General features: G+C 44.0%; 1 protein-coding gene across 1 annotated transcript in view; it reads right to left on the reverse strand.

Annotated features, from left to right (window-relative positions):
• The window catches only part of LOC140069146 (NACHT, LRR and PYD domains-containing protein 3-like), a 109449-nt gene that overhangs the window by 47795 nt on the left and 43646 nt on the right, over window positions 1-18008 (reverse strand). Inside the window, exons 5-7 of the mRNA XM_072114517.1 lie at window positions 12370-12541; window positions 8951-9016; window positions 603-2283 (exon numbers count right to left, since the gene is read on the reverse strand). Coding sequence (XP_071970618.1) covers window positions 603-2283; window positions 8951-9016; window positions 12370-12541 — 1919 coding nt within the window. The remainder of the gene's footprint in view (window positions 1-602; window positions 2284-8950; window positions 9017-12369; window positions 12542-18008) is intronic.

The following is an 18008-nucleotide window of genomic DNA, read 5'->3' on the forward strand; positions in this document are numbered from 1 at the left end:
AGATGGAGCCAAATCCAGGACCATTCTGGAAGAAAACCTGTAGGAGTCTGGAAAAGACCTGAGACTGGGACGGAGATTTATCTTCCAACGAGACAAAGATCCCAAACATAAAGCAGAATCTACACTGGAAGGTTCACAAATATCCGTCTCCAGGTGATGGAACGAGTCACATCCAGACCCGAATCCAATGGAGAATCCGAGGAAAGAGCCGAAAACTGCAGCTCACAGACGCTTCATCCAACCTCCCGGAGCTCCGGCTCTTCTCCAAGGAAGAACGGGAAGAATTTCATTCTCTCCATGCCCAGAACTGATAGAGGCCTGGTGCCCCAGGTGCCTGCAGCTGTAATCCTAGCAACAGGGGGCGCTACAGAGCATTAACTTAAGGGGCCGAATAATATTACACCCCTCACTTTTCAGTTCAGTTTCAGTGTGGCAAAAGGTAGAAAATTTCCGGGGGGCCAAATAGTTTCGCAAGGCGCTATATAGGTAATAGGACCTATACTACCAAATACTACCATACAGGATGTCTACTACAATTAGTTTATCAGAAGTTAGTGCAAACCGAAATATCACAGAAATGTGAAATATAATTTGGCTTTTACCTGAGAATAACAATCTTCTTTAACGTTGGTGCAAGTCTTTCTAATCTATTAGAGTCTATAGAACATTTAGATAGATTGAGGTCAAATATATTTGTGCAGTTTTCCAATATAAAGGCCAACACTGCGCACCCTAGAGCCGACATGTGAACCCCACAAAGGTCCAATCTTCTCAATGTCTTTAATGATTCCTGCACCAGAACCTTGTTCTGCGTTTCAAACAGATAGAAGAACGTCCTGAGGAGACTTTGCTTCTTGAATACACTTTCCTTCATTTTGGGTTCTTCTATAATTGATTTCTTCAGCCAAGTGATGACGTCTCCGGAGGTCTGGTCTGCTTTTCTGTCCATGTATCCGGTTAGTAGTGACCTGGTGGAGGCATCTGATAGACCACACAGGAAGCGGAGGAACATCTCATAATGTCCATAGTCATTAGATTCTGCTTCTTCTAGTGATTTCTGTAACTTCTCAGGAGAATAATCGGCATAATGCACAAAGGCAGAGAAGAATTCCTGGACAGTGAGATGTAAGAAGGAATAGGACACAGGTTCCTCCGATTCCATCAGGAAACTTGATAAGAGCTTTGACTTATTGTCCACATGGAAAGACTCCAGATCCCGACCATCAAATACAATCCTGTGATTCATGACCCCATGTTCTGCCATCCATCCCATGGACTGCAGGAGCTTCTGGGCGCCACTTTTCTCCGGGCTGTGATTGGACAGGATGTTGGCGACAAATATGGCAAAGAGCTGGGTCACGGTTCTGGGTAATAATGAGACCTGCTGGTCACTACTTGTGGTCTGGAAGCTCCTGGATAATACTGTACAGATGATCCAGCAGTAGGACGGGAGGTAACAGAACGTGTACAATGTGTCATTCTGCCTCACATAGGTAAAAGCCTTTTCTGCCAGTTCTGGGTCACGGAAGAAATTGTCAAAATAAATCTGTTGTTCTTCTGAATGAAATCCAATCATTTCTATTATTCTTTGGAAAACCATACAATTTGTTGGTGCCAGTCTGGTCAGACGACTGGTCATCAGAACAGAACAACCATTAAGAAGAGACTTTCTCACCAAATTGACCACAATCTGACTCCAATGCTCTGACTGTTTAGGGTCGGAGCACAAGTGACACGATGTAAAATTCAATAAATGATTGCTTTCATCTAATCCATCAAATATAAAGAGAAGTTTCTCTGGATCTTGTAGGATGTTCCCGAGCTGCTGCCACAGATATGGGTAATGATGAAGGATCAGGGTCTCCAGACTAACCTTATCCCATCTGTTCAGTTCCCGGAATTTGAAGAAGAAGACAAAAGAGAATCTTTGATAGAGATCCCCCTTCACCCAGTCATAGACAATCTTCTGCATCAGCGTGGTCTTCCCTACCCCGGGCACTCCGCTCACCAGCACCATATGTGGTACCAGTCTGGATTCGTTGGACCAGCGGAACATCTTGTTGGGGGTAATATGTTGTAATTCATTTTCTTTCCTCTTTATATATTCCTTCTGTTTTTCCCCGGTCTCTATCAGCTCATTCTCAGAGCGTTGGCAAAAGTATTCAGTGGAGGCAACGAGAGGGTTTACATATAGTTCCACCCCCTGGTTATATCTTGGAGGATTGTTCTCCATAAGTTCCTCACTTTCTTCATATAAATTTTTCTTGTGACAGATCTGAATGTCTATTGAAAAAAAAACAGAAAATAAAGCTGTAGCTAAAAGCCTGAAATATAAGACATACAAGACATGAATGAACAGAGCTATAGAGGGACAGTGGATCACCATGATAGAAGAGGTTACAATAACTCATGTAAATGTGAGGGTTATTCTATTAGCACAACACCCTAGAGAACTGGTGAGATCCATATCTAGCCAGAGATGTCTGGATTAAGAGAAAGAACCAAAATGGCATGCTCTTAAATCAATGGTGAAAAATCAAGCATGACCTACAAGAGGCCTTACGACATGATGCAGGATTAAAACCAAACCAGTACCTCTATTCCTGAAGGAACAGACTCCCAACTTTAGATCGGGCCTCCTCAGTACAGCGAAGGGAACTGGTTCGGCTGAGTGAGAGGCTTGTGACTGGGGTCGGGAAGTAAGGGTTCTCCTTACGGAGACTAGCAACAAGTGAACAGACATTCAAAAGATACACCATGTGCCCCAGAGAGCAGTAGAGTGAAAACATTTATTTCTAGAGGGGGTTATAGTGGTGCATCACAGACGCCCCCTGTGAACAAGTCTACAAAAAGTAAGGAGGGCAGGTAAAAAACATAAACACAGCTTGTCGTCCATCATAAAGGGAGTGTTTGATACATGAGATAAATTAACAGTTGTGAAAACCATTGCCCCAGTTTTCCATTCTCTTCCAGTGGTTCATAAGTGTTAATGATATATTCCTCTACAGCGGCCATCTTGGAGCAAGAGAACCAAACAGAAGCCGTTTTAAGAATTAGTATAAACAAGGCCTCTGAGAAGAAATAGTTAATCTTTTCGGAGAATGCTGGTAAATTCATTATGGCCAATAGCATTGCAGTATTCTATCTCCTTGTCACGCGCCCAATGCTGATTTTTCTGTTTTTATATACACGACTGCGGTTTGGAGATAAACAATGTGATTTGAGTGCAGCTGAAGACTGGGTCTTGGGTTTTGGGTTTGTTCTCTCATCCCGCTACCGGGAGCCATGAAAGGGTTAATTTGACAGTCATCTTTACAACTGAAGTAACAGGGCGGTTTAAGCCCTAGATGAAAATCTCTAACAATAAGGATAAATTTTACAAACATTGGGGCACATTTACTTTACCGTACCGTTGACGCCGCCTATCCGGAATGACCGATGAGGATTCGGAGCTGCCGCGATTCACTATGATTGTGCGTCCAATTTCCTGCATGTGTCGCTTCCCCGCTGAGGTCCGTCGGAGTTCCCCCTCTTCTTCCTGGTGCATGTGAGTGCTGATCTTGCGACACAATTTGATTTTTAAATTCCGTGGTTTGTCCGAATCAGTCGGGTTGTCTGACAGCCACGCCCCCAATTTGTGTTGCACGAAAGCCGGCGCCGATGCGCCACAATTGGGTGACCAAAAATGCAGCAAAACTTCAGCGCAAAAGGAAAAATTGGGGAAACCCAACGGAAATGCGTCCAGCGGACCCTTAGTAAATGAGCCCCTATGAGTCAGGAAGCCTGGACAGATAATTTGTGTTGTATTACTGCAGATGTGACCGCACTGCATTCACCTACACCACAACACTTAGTAACTGTGGCCCTCACAGATTATATGAGGATAACGCTGAACAATTTCTGGTTATATCTGTGGGTTTCTCTTACAACACAACTTATTTTTCTTTAATGGAAATTATTATTTACAAATCCGTGGGGCGACTAAGTTCTCCGCCTCCCTTCCTAAAATCTGTATGTGTTGGTGGGAGGAGCGTTATATTTACAATGAAAATAACCCCTTTTTTCATGCCGTGGTGTGGTATGTCTATTACATAGAAGAACTCCTCCTTATATGGAGCGTCGTCTGTGTGACACCCAGAACCTCATCACATACAAGAACGACAACCAATACTACTTATGGTTCACTGCTCATACCGGCCCAACTACTGTCACTTTTTTGGATCTCTCTTTCATAGTTCAAAACACAATAGTTCTTATAGAAAACCCAACCAGAGCGAACACAATTCTGCAGGCCGATCCCTGCCGCCCCCTTCATGTTGTCAAGAACCTACCAAAATATATCCGAGCTAAAAGGATCTGCTCGTCTAGTGAAGAGTTTCAGTGTGAGTGCACCCCGAGCGCTTGTTACATCACAAAGACCCTAAATAGACAGTACAAGGGGCAGGAAATAATGGATCCCAAATTAGTAGATCCACCTTATTACAAAACAAAATCAAGCCCCAAAAAATTCTGAAGAACAAAATCCAGGCACCTTTATTACCACATAGTGAAGAATACACACAGGTGACTGATATTATCGGAAATACGTCCCTCTGTCTTTTCAGGATGACATCTCATAAAGGAGATGACACGTGTGGACACAGGATTTGTCATTTCACAGAAATGACAAAAAACTTCTTTTCTTTTTCTACCAACAAACAATAGAAAATTTCAAAGTACAGACATTGTTGTACTGGTTATGTGGTATATTTAATCAATTGCACTTTATGCCAAATCCAGTGTGCTGGTTGTATCACAACTGCATTGAAAAAACCCCTCTGCAGTCTCAAGACACTTTGCCTCAGTTCACACTGGTGACACGAGTGGCTTTAAATTCAGACACATTATAATCCATCTAGTTCTGTGATGTGGTTTATATACACTTTCATTTGGCTTCTGAACATTGATCTAGTATCTGACACAGAGAGAGAAGAGACAGATGAGAGATGATGAGATCTATTAGATGCCAATTACACTCAGCTCTCCTACATCTCTGCTATTCCACAACACACTAGATCTGTGTGTAGTTTGTAGTCCTCCCCATGCTGATACCTCAGGAAGTTAGATTCTGTGTCTCAGTGTGCATCAGTGAGTGAGCCCCTTGCTGGACTGCCGGGGGTGGGGCTACAGTGCAGGGGCGGGGCTACAGTGCAGGGGATGGGGCTAGAGAGCAGAGGGAGGGACTAGAGTACAGGAGCGGGGCTAGAATACAGGGGGCGGGGCTAGAGTGCAGGGTGTAGAGAGAGAAAACTCCAAAGCACGGCCAACACACAGAAATCCAAGATGGCGGCCCGACGGTAAGTCAGAAGGTACTGGGTCGGATCTAGGGGAAACTGAAATTGTGTACATTGGGACTGATAGCGACAGAATGGACTTATATCTGTGAAATGCTGCATTTTTATTAATAACAGTGAATTATCCTGATGACATATAAGAATCTTGTCTTCGTGGAAATACCCGTTTATGGTCACAAATCAAGTGTGAAAAAAGACTTTGGAATCCAAATATTTTTTTTAAAAAAACTGTATTTATATTTTCATTTAATTCCACAAAAAAACCTCCAAAAGTCAAAAAGTCTTTATTGACCCTAATTGAAAACATTTGGGGGGTTCACATTTTAGAAAGTATTCACGCCCTGAGGGTGTTTGCAATGTTTTGGGTCCACCATGTGTGTAATGGCAGGGAGGTACCAGAAAAAGGCCTCCAAAATCCTTAATGCTCTCCAGTCATTCCATGTCTCGTGCTGAGCAACTAGCAAAGAATTCCACAAATAATATCGTTCTACTCATCGATTTTCAAATCCTTTTTTACCACTGAAAAAAGGGAAAATATGTAAATTTGTCATCATTTTTACCTTGTTATGTTGAATTAGAAATGTAATAGTTGCTGTTACATCCGTCCATTACTAAAGCTGAAAGCTTCCTGGCGAGGAAGGGGTAAACCCTGCAGTCATGAAGTGGAGATGAGGCGAGGGAAAGAGTCTCTCCTCCAATCTCTACATAATGCAGATGGAAAATGATTTGCCGAGATGCTGGAGTCCTGTATCCCCCTCGTTACACTCCACAGGGATAGAATAGGCCAGCGATGGCAGCACCAGAGCCATCACTGTGACCCCTGGAGCCTCCAGAGGGGGCGTCCGGCTGCTCTATTACCTACACATGCTGAAAAGGCTTTCGATAGGGTTAGTTCATACAGGGACCTCTGGAACACATAGGACTTGGTCCTTGTTCTTGGATCAGTTCTTGGCGGATGTGATAAATGGTAAAACATCAATTTATTTTACTATTACAAATGGGACAAGACAGGGGTGTCCTCTCCCCCCTCTAATATTCTCCCTATTATGTACAATTAGAGCCCACAGAAACATAAGGGGATGGAGAAGGGGGGGGGGGCAGGATCATAACGTTTCTTCTTATGCAGTTGATACTATTTTTTGTAGCAATTTACAAAACTTCTCTTCCTAATTTAATGTCTGAAGTAAAATTTACGATTATCCTCATACAAAACTAATTACAGTAAGTCTGGATTTACTATGACATATGCCCACACGACTACGGCCGGACATACATCCGCCGCGATGGAGGTGACCCCTCCCCTCTCCATAGAGATACGCGGCGTACAGGCCGTACAGGACATTTCCTATCCTTCCCCGTGTGGCACCGCATCACTCCGTGCGCCCATTGCCTTCTATGGGGGACGTATGTGCGACCACAAGCTTGCACCCATACCTACAGCCCCCCCACCCCCGTACGGACGTGTGAATGCGGCTTAGATCGGAATTATTTCATATCATGTTGACACTCAGGGACAAGTCTTGTTTAAGAGAAAAATTCCGTTTTAAATGGGCAAATAATTCAATAAATGATTTGGGGATTGAACTGAAATCAGATCCATGTCAATGATTTCACCTAATTTCCCTTCACTTTTACAGACAATTCCGGAGGAGAATAATAATAATAATAATGGAGGCCACTCTACTCTACCTGGTTTGGGAGACTCTGTTGCTAAAATGAACCTAACGCCATGAATTTTTATTTTCTACAATGGATCCCGATCTTATTCCCAAAGACATTCATAAACAGGTTCTCTCTGTTATTGTCCTTTATTCAGATGGAAAAGACGCGAGATTGTCCAAGAAACCTTTGTATTTACCAAAAACACAAGGAGGACAAGGTGTACCCCACACATTCAAGTACTATATAGTGGTGCATTGGACAAGGATAATAGATAGGTGTTGACGTAGGGAGACAAAACTATGAGTTGCAATGGAAGCTGTGGCATCTCCGGCTCCACTTTCAGCTGCACCTGATCCCTTCACCTTTTAGAATGGATTCTCCTGACTTCATCAACTACTTTGAAGATCTGCACCAAATCTTCGATAAGGTATCATCTATCCCCCACAGCTGTCCTTGTCCTATCCAGTTTTAGATAATCCACTTTCACTGCATGATCCTGGTATAAAACTTAGTTGTCTATTGGGCAGTTTTGTGCTTGTGATATTTCATTCGGGTTCAGCTCAACTCCAACCCCGCGCCATTTAACCCCCGCGATCAGTGCGGACACCAATCTCTTTACATGCAGAGTCACCAGGGGCATATAAGTGCAGACAGCGTGCATGCTCTGCCTGTGTGCCGGCGGGGGATGCGCACCATCATTTTCCCGGAGGTTATCGCTCCCCGATGACACCGCGTGTGCTCTGGTAGCTCCTGGTGGCTATGCCCGGTGCCAGCACAGACCATGGGTGCTACTAAGTGCAGGTTTAGTCCCTGTACCTGACCCTGGACATAATTTTGATGGGTCCGCTCATCACTACTAATGAATGACTCCCAGTAGAAGAAATACTGACCCATATGGACCAGTCAGATCTTTGGGAGATCCATTCAACTACATAACGTGTTGTTCTTATTAACATCCGTTATACAATACACAAGAGATTTTACAGCTTATGAGATTAGATGTTCAGAGAAGAAGCATCACACACTCAATGAGGGTCATTTACTATGGGCCCGAATCGTGTTTTTTCGTCGGGTTGCCCTAAAAATAATCGATTTGCGTCGAATTGCCCCAGGTTTTTGGCCGGATTGTTTTTGACCGGATTGTGGTGCATCGTCGCCGGAATGCACGCAACGGAAATCAGGAGGCTTGGCCGTCGGAAAACCCGACAGATTCTGAAAAACCGCCGTATTTTTTTAAAAAAGTGTCGCTTGACACGCACTTACCTGCACCCAGGATAGCTTGGTGAACTCCGGCGAACTCCGACACACTTCAGCGCAGCAGCAACACCAGGTGGACATCAGGCGCACTACCTTAGTGAACCGCTGGAAGACCCGAATCAGCGTCTGAGAAAAAGCCGCTGGATCGTGAATGGACCGGGGTAAGTAAATCTGCCCCATTATCTGTCACATAGGGAACGGCTCACGGAGGATGAGGAAATAAGGGAAGAGCTTACAGCTGCAATACAAGACTCTTCCGAGAGATTTCAGGGTATCTGGGAGGGATGGGTCCACTTCCAACAATCATCTGAATATAGAGAACATCTTATGATATAATAATGAATGGAGGAATAATGAAAGACTAAACAAATGGATCTGAAGTGCTACCGGCAAGTGTCAATGGTTCTGGATATATAAATGTGTTGTTTTGATAGGGAGTAAGAGAAGGGGGGCAAGGATTTGCCTTTGTCACTGTACATGTGGATGAGCATGTGTACAACTGCGTAAGAAAATAAATAAAAAATAATAAAAAAAAATTTTTTATATATTTTTTAAAATGAGGTAATAAGAGTTTCCTCCAGAGCAGAAAATCCTCTGACAGTCGATGTGCCATATCTGGTTCTGATTGTCTCAGTAGATCTTCATGGAGACTGTGAGCTTCATGTTACTATAATATATAACATAGAATGTGCACTTACCTCTCAGTTCTGGGGGAATTTCATGCCCATATTTATCCAGAACGATTTCTTCAACTAGACTGTCACCTAAAAAGAAATAATACATTAGTAGGATGTACAAGTGTAAAGTGCGGCACAGATGGCCAGAAGCAGAGGAGCCCAAAAGCAGAGAAGCACAGGAGGCCAAAAGCAGAGGAGCACAGGAGCCCAAAAGCAGAGAAGCACAGGAGGCCAAAAGCAGAGAAGCACAGGAGCACAGGAGGCCAAAAGCAGAGGAGCACAGGAGCCCAAAAGCAGAGAAGCACAGGAGCACAGGAGGCCAAAAGCAGAGGAGCACAGGAGCCCAAAAGCAGAGAAGCACAGGAGCACTGGAGGCCAAAAGCAGAGGAGCACAGGAGGACAGAAGCAGAGAGGCACAGGAGGCCAAAAGCAGAGGAACACAGGAGCGCAAAAGCAGAGAGGCACAGGAGCCCAAAAGCAGAGAAGCACAGGAGGCCAAAAGCAGAGGAGCACAGGAGCGCAAAAGCAGAGGAGCACAGGAGGCCAGAAGCAGAGAGGCACAGGAGGCCAGAAGCAGAGAGGCACAGGAGGACAGAAGCAGAGAGGCACAGGAGGCCAGAAACAGATGAGCACAGGAGGCCAGAAGCAGAGGAGCACAGATGGCCAGAAGCAGAGAACCAAAGGAGGCCAGAAACAAAGGAGCACAGGAGGGCAGAAACAGAGGAGCACAGGAAGCCTGAAACAGAGCGGCACAGGAGGCCAAAAGCAGAGAGGCACAGGAGGCCAGAAACAGAGGAGCACAGGAGGGCAGAAACAGAGGAACACAGATAGGCAGAAACAGAGGAGCACAGGAGGGCAGAAGCAGAGCAGCACAGATGGTCAGAAGCAGAGAAGCACAGGAGGCCAAAAACAAAGGAGCACATGAGGCCAGAAGCAGAGGAGCACAGGAGGCTAGATACAGAGGAGCACAGGAGGGCAGAAACAGAGGAACAAAGATAGGCAGAAACAGAGGAGCACAGGAGGGCAGAAGCAGAGCAGCACAGATGGTCAGAAGCAGAGAAGCACAGGAGGCCAAAAACAAAGGAGCACAGGAGGCCAAAAGCAGAGGAGCACAGGAGGCCAGAAACAGAGGAGCACAGGTGGTCAGAAGCAGAGGGGCACAGGAGGCCAAAAGCAGAGGAACACAGGAGCGCAAAAGCAGAGAGGCACAGGAGCCCAAAAGCAGAGAAGCACAGGAGGCCAAAAGCAGAGGAGCACAGGAGCGCAAAAGCAGGGGAGCACAGGAGGCCAGAAGCAGAGAGGCACAGGAGGCCAGAAGCAGAGAGGCACAGGAGGACAGAAGCAGAGAGGCACAGGAGGCCAAAAGCAGAGGAACACAGGAGCGCAAAAGCAGAGAGGCACAGGAGCCCAAAAGCAGAGGAGCACAGGAGGGCAGAAGCAGAGCAGAACAGATGGTCAGAAGCAGAGAAGCACAGGAGGCCAAAAACAAAGGAGCACATGAGGCCAGAAGCAGAGGAGCACAGGAGGCTAGATACAGAGGAGCACAGGAGGGCAGAAACAGAGGAACACAGATAGGCAGAAACAGAGGAGCACAGGAGGGCAGAAGCAGAGCAGCACAGATGGTCAGAAGCAGAGAAGCACAGGAGGCCAAAAACAAAGGAGCACAGGAGGCCAAAAGCAGAGGAGCACAGGAGGCCAGAAACAGAGGAGCACAGGTGGTCAGAAGCAGAGGGGCACAGGAGGCCAGAAACAGAGGAGCACAGGAGGCCAGAAACAGAGGAGCACAGGAGGCCAGAAACAGAGGAGCACAGGAGGCCAGAAACAGAGGAGCACAGGAGGCCAGAAACAGAGGAGCACAGGAGGCCAGAAACAGAGGAGCACAGGAGGCCAGAAACAGAGGAGCACAGGAGGCCAGAAACAGAGGAGCACAGGAGGCCAGAAACAGAGGAGCACAGGAGGCAAGAAACAGAGGAGCACAGGAGATCAGAACCAGAGCAGCACAGGAGGGCAGAAGCAGATGAGCACAGGGGAGCAGAAACAGAGTGGCACAAGTGGGCAGAAACAGAGGAGCACAGCAGGCCAGAAACAGAGCGGCAAAGCAGGCCAGAAACAGAGCGGCAAAGCAGACCAGAAACAGAGTGGCACAGGAGGCCAGTAATAAAGCGGTACAGGAGGCCAGAAACAGAGCGGCACAGGAGGCCAGAAACAGAGGAGCACAGGAGGCCAGAAAAAGAGCAGCACAGGAGGCCAGAAACAGGAGCACAGGAGGCCAGAAGCATAGCGGCATGATGGTAAAATCGCCTCTCCTCTAGGCGTAGAGGATGCCCCCTTGTCCTGGTCACAGGCCTAGGTATAAAAAGATCTTTGGAGAAATCCTTGTACTGTCCGTTCAGGTATTTGTACATTGTAATGGGGTCTCCCCTCAGTCGTCTTTTTTCTAAACAGAATAATCCCAAATTTTGTGATCTGTCCTTTAATTCTGATCCTCCCATTCCCCTAATAATCTTGGTTGCTCTCCTCTGCACCCGTTCACTGGTGCCCAAAACTGTACCCAATATTCCATGTGTGTTCTGACCAGGGATTTTTATAAGGGCAAAACTTATTGGGGGTCATTTACTAAGGGCCGATTTGCGTTTTCCCGATGTGTTACCCGAATATTTCCGATTTGCGCCGATTTTCCCTGAATTGCCCCGGGTTTTTGGCACACGCGATCGGATTGTGGCGCATCGGCGCCGGCATGCACGCGACAGAAATCGGGGGCGTGGCCGAACGATAACTTGCCGGATTCTGAGAAACTGGCGCATTTAAAAAAAAAAAAGTTCGCTGGATACGCGCTTACCCTCACCCAGGATGGCTCAATGAACTCCAGTGCGTTCCGATGCTCTTCAGCGCAGCAGCGACACCTGGTGGACGTTGGAGGAACTGCCTTAGTGAATCGCCGGAAGACCCGAATCCACCGCAGAGAACGCGCTGCTGGATCGCGAATGGGCCAGATAAGTAAATCTGCCACATTCTTTTATCTGCTTTAGCAGCAACTGCCTGCCTCTGGTCACTAAAATTAAGTTTACAAGCCACCAACACACCCAATTTTTTTCAGCTGCAGTTTTACCATGTAATTGACTGTTTAAAACATTATTATACTTTTTGTTTTTATGGCCCAAGTGCATAACTTTACATTTATCTACATTAAACCTCATCAACCATTTCTCTGCCCACTCCTCAATACTTTACAGAGCTTAGTATTATCTGCAAATATTGAAACTTGACTGTGTAAACCCTCTAAAATATTCCTGAGATTTGTTGGGTTCTCGCTCTGCAGAAAATGTATGGTCATTTGCAGTCTGACCACCAGCATCCATTCTGGGAATCTTTAATCTCAAAGTCAATGTGAGTTATGAGACCCCGATATGATGAGTGACACATGTCATACACAATGTTACCTCTGTGGCCGAGCTCCTCCAGTACAGCGTCCAGGACCGGGGAACCGTGATCCCTCCGTAATACATGAAGACTGACCCACAATGTTATCACAGCTTCTCTTCCTCTCCCGAAAATCTCCTGGAGTAAATCCTGGGCCAAGGTTTTTCTATCATGTTGTAGATCCTTGTATTTCTAGGACACAAGAAAGATCAGACATAGAAGACATTATACAAGGAGACGGAATACACAGGGTTAATACACAGATATTTCATACAAGTGTTGCCATGTTGCTCTATTTCCATTGTTGCCCTTCTCATATTTGTTACCATTCAGTGTTACCTTCATTCCGCAGGAGAATAAGATTTTGGAGATATTTATTTTATATCATTTCTTGATGTTTATCTAATTTTACAAAATAAAAAAACCTTTAAAGTTCAATTGTTTTTGTATTAACGTCTTGAAAAAAGCTACAACTTTCTAATGTTTATCTTCAACAGAGCTTAAAGGGGTTTTCCTCCCAGGAAGACAAAATTCTTATATGTTCTCAGGATAACAAAATATCACATTCTCTAATTCACTGATATTAACAAAAACCCAGCATTATACAGATATAAGTCCCACCTGTCTCTATCAGGCCTGGTGTTTGCATTCTGGTTTTGCCTGTATACATCCATAAACCCGACTATGGACGGGCAGATTCCTCTGGCAGGGGGAGGGGCAGGAGGCGGAGACACTACAGACACAGGCACTTCCTGTCCAGTAGCAGCTCTGCAGGCAAGATAAGCTCTGGATCCCAGGGGAGGAGGGCATAGCAGTGCTGACTGTGTGCTTTATAGGTGAGGCAGCAGGGTGTGTCACTGTGTATATATCCATAACATGTCTCTGATCTGTCTCATCTCTCTTTCTATGTCAGATCCAAGAGATTGTTCAGAAACTAAACGAAAGTCTTTATAACCCTGTAACCTGATAACCTAAGCACATTGTCAGCACACATATATACATCTCATACATCTCATACATCTATACATCTCATACATCTCATACATCTATACATCTCATACATCTCATACATCTATACATCTATACATCTCATACATCTCTATATCCATACATCTATATATCTATACATCTATACATCTCATACATCTCTACATCTATACATCTCATACATTTATACATCTCATACATCTCATACATCTATACATTTCATACATCTATACATTTCATACATCTATACATCTCATACATCTCATACATCTATACATCTCATACATCTATACATCTCATACATCTCATACATCTATACATCTCATACATCTATACATCTCATACATCTCATACATCTCATACATCTATACATCTCATACATCTCATACATCTCATACATCTATACATCTCATACATCTCATACATCTCATACATCTATACATCTCATACATCTCATACATTTATACATCTCATACATCTCATACATCTATACATTTCATACATCTATACATTTCATACATCTATACATCTCATACATCTCATACATCTCATACATCTATACATCTCATACATCTCATACATTTCATACATCTATACATCTCATACATCTATACATCTCATACATCTATACATCTATACATCTCATACATCTCATACATCTCATACATCTATACATCTCATACATCTCATACATCTCATACATCTCATACATCTATACATCTCATACATCTCATACATCTATACATCTCATACATCTATACATCTCATACATCTCATACATCTCATACATCTATACATCTCATACATCTATACATCTCATACATCTCATACATCTATACATCTCATACATCTATACATCTCATACATCTCATACATCTCATACATCTATACATCTCATACATCTCATACATTTCATACATCTATACATCTCATACATCTATACATCTCATACATCTATACATCTATACATCTCATACATCTCATACATCTCATACATCTCATACATCTATACATCTCATACATCTCATACATCTCATACATCTCATACATCTCATACATCTATACATCTCATACATCTCATACATCTCATACATCTCATACATCTCATACATCTATACATCTCATACATCTCATACATCTCATACATCTCATACATCTCATACATCTATACATCTCATACATCTCATACATCTCATACATCTCATACATCTATACACTCACCGGCCACTTTATTAGGTACACCATGCTAGTAACGGGTTGGACCCCCTTTTGCCTTCAGAACTGCCTCAATTCTTGGTGGCATAGATACAACAAGGTGCTGGAAGCTCCTCAGAGATTTTGCTCCATATTGACATGATGGCATCACACAGTTGCCGCAGATTTGTCGGCTGCACATCCATGATGCGAATCTCCCGTTCCACCACATCCCAAAGATGCTCTATTGGATTGAGATCTGGTGACTGTGGAGCCATTTGTGTCCAGTGACCTCATTGTCATGTTCAAGAAACCAGTCTGAGATGCTTCCAGCTTTATGACATGGCGCATTATCCTGCTGAAAGTAGCCATCAGATGTTACAGGGTACATTGTGCTCATAAAGGGATGGACATGGTCAGCAACAATACTCAGGTAGGCTGTGGCGTTGTACCAAGGGGCCCAAAGACACCATGACACCACCACCACCAGCCTGAGCCGCTGATACAAGGCAGGATGGATCCATGACACCACCACCACCAGCCTGACCCGCTGATACAAGGCAGGATGGATCCATGACACCACCACCACCAGCCTGAGCCGCTGATACAAGGCAGGATGGATCCATGACACCCCCACCACCAGCCTGAGCCGCTGATACAAGGCAGGATGGATCCATGACACCAGCACCAGCCTGACCCGCTGATACAAGGCAGGATGGATCCATGACACCACCACCACCAGCCTGAGCCGCTGATACAAGGCAGGATGGATCCATGACACCACCACCACCAGCCTGAGCCGCTGATACAAGGCAGGATGGATCCATGACACCACCACCACCAGCCTGACCCGCTGATACAAGGCAGGATGGATCCATGACACCACCACCACCAGCCTGACCCGCGGATACAAGGCAGGATGGATCCATGACACCACCACCACCAGCCTGAGCCGTTGATACAAGGCAGGATGGATCCATGACACCACCACCACCAGCCTGAGCCGCTGATACAAGGCAGGATGGATCCATGACACCACCACCACCAGCCTGAGCCGCTGATACAAGGCAGGATGGATCCATGACACCAGCACCACCAGCCTGACCCGCTGATACAAGGCAGGATGGATCCATGACACCACCACCACCAGCCTGAGCCGCTGATACAAGGCAGGATGGATCCATGACACCACCACCACCAGCCTGAGCCGCTGATACAAGGCAGGATGGATCCATGACACCACCACCACCAGCCTGAGCCGCTGATACAAAGCAGGATGGATCCATGCTTTCATGTTGTTGACGCCAAATTCTGACCCTACCATCCGAATGTCGCAGCAGAAATCGAGACTCATCAGACCAGGCAACGTTTTTCCAATCTTCTACTGTCCAATTTCGATGAGCTTGTGCAAATTGTAGCCTCAGTTTCCTGTTCTTAGCTGAAAGGAGTGGCACCCGGTGTGGTCTTCTGCTGCTGTAGCCCATCTGCCTCAAAGTTGGACGTACTGTGCGTTCAGAGATGCTCTTCTGCCTACCTTGGTTGTAACGGGTGGCGATTTGAGTCTCTGTTGCCTTTCTATCAGCTCGAACCAGTCTGCCCATTCTCCTCTGACCTCTGGCATCCACAAGGCATTTCTGCCCACAGAACTGCCGCTCACTGGATGTTTTTCTTTTTCGGACCATTCTCTGTAAACCCTAGAGATGGTTGTGCGTGAAAATCCCAGTAGATCAGCAGTTTCTGAAATACTCAGACCAGCCCTTCTGGCACCAACAACCATGCCACGTTCACAGGCCACAAATCACCTTTCTTCCCCATACTGATGCTCGGGAGAACTGCAGGAGATTGTCTTCACCATGTCTACATGCCTAAATGTACTGAGCTGCCGTCATGTGATTGGCTGATTAGTATACATCTCATACATCTCATACATCTCATACATCTCATACATCTCATACATCTCATACATCTCATACATCTAATACATCTCATACATCTATACATCTCATACATCTCATACATCTAATACATCTCATACATCTATACATCTCATACATCTATACATCTCATACATCTATACATCTATACATCTCATACATCTATACATCTCATACATCTATACATCTCATACATCTATACATCTCATACATCTCATACATCTCATACATCTATACATCTCATACATCTATACATCTCATACATCTCATACATCTATACATCTCATACATCTCATACATCTATACATCTCATACATCTCATACATCTCATACATCTCATACATCTCATACATTTCTACATCTAATACATCTCATACATCTCATACATCTCATACATCTATACATCTCATACATTTATACATCTCATACATTTATACATCTCATACATCTCATACATCTATACATTTCATACATCTATACATCTCATACATCTCATACATCTCATACATCTATACATCTCATACATCTCATACATTTCATACATCTATACATCTCATACATCTATACATCTCATACATCTATACATCTCATACATCTCATACATCTCATACATCTCATACATCTATACATCTCATACATCTCATACATCTCATACATCTATACATCTCATACATCTCATACATCTCATACATCTATACATCTATACATCTCATACATCTCATACATCTCATACATCTATACATCTCATACATCTATACATCTCATACATCTCATACATCTCATACATCTCATACATCTATACATCTCATACATCTCATACATCTCATACATCTATACATCTCATACATCTCATACATCTCATACATCTATACATCTATACATCTCATACATCTCATACATCTATACATCTCATACATCTATACATCTCATACATCTCATACATCTATACATCTCATACATCTCATACATCTCATACATCTATACATCTCATACATCTCATACATCTCATACATCTATACATCTCATACATCTCATACATCTATACATCTCATACATCTATACATCTCATACATCTCATACATCTCATACATCTATACATCTCATACATCTCATACATCTATACATCTCATACATCTATACATCTCATACATCTCATACATCTCATACATCTATACATCTCATACATCTCATACATCTATACATCTCATACATCTATACATCTCATACATCTCATACATCTATACATCTCATACATCTCATACATCTCATACATCTCATACATCTCATACATCTATACATCTCATACATCTCATACATCTCATACATCTATACATCTCATACATCTCATACATCTATACATCTCATACATCTCATACATCTCATACATCTCATACATTTATACATCTCATACATCTCATACATCTCATACATCTATACATCTCATACATTTATACATCTCATACATCTCATACATCTATACATCTCATACATCTATATATCTCATACATCTATACATCTCATACATCTCATACATCTCATACATC

The sequence above is a fragment of the Engystomops pustulosus genome, chromosome 7 (assembly GCF_040894005.1).
Source record: "Engystomops pustulosus chromosome 7, aEngPut4.maternal, whole genome shotgun sequence".
In the NCBI taxonomy this organism is placed as follows: domain Eukaryota; kingdom Metazoa; phylum Chordata; class Amphibia; order Anura; family Leptodactylidae; genus Engystomops; species Engystomops pustulosus.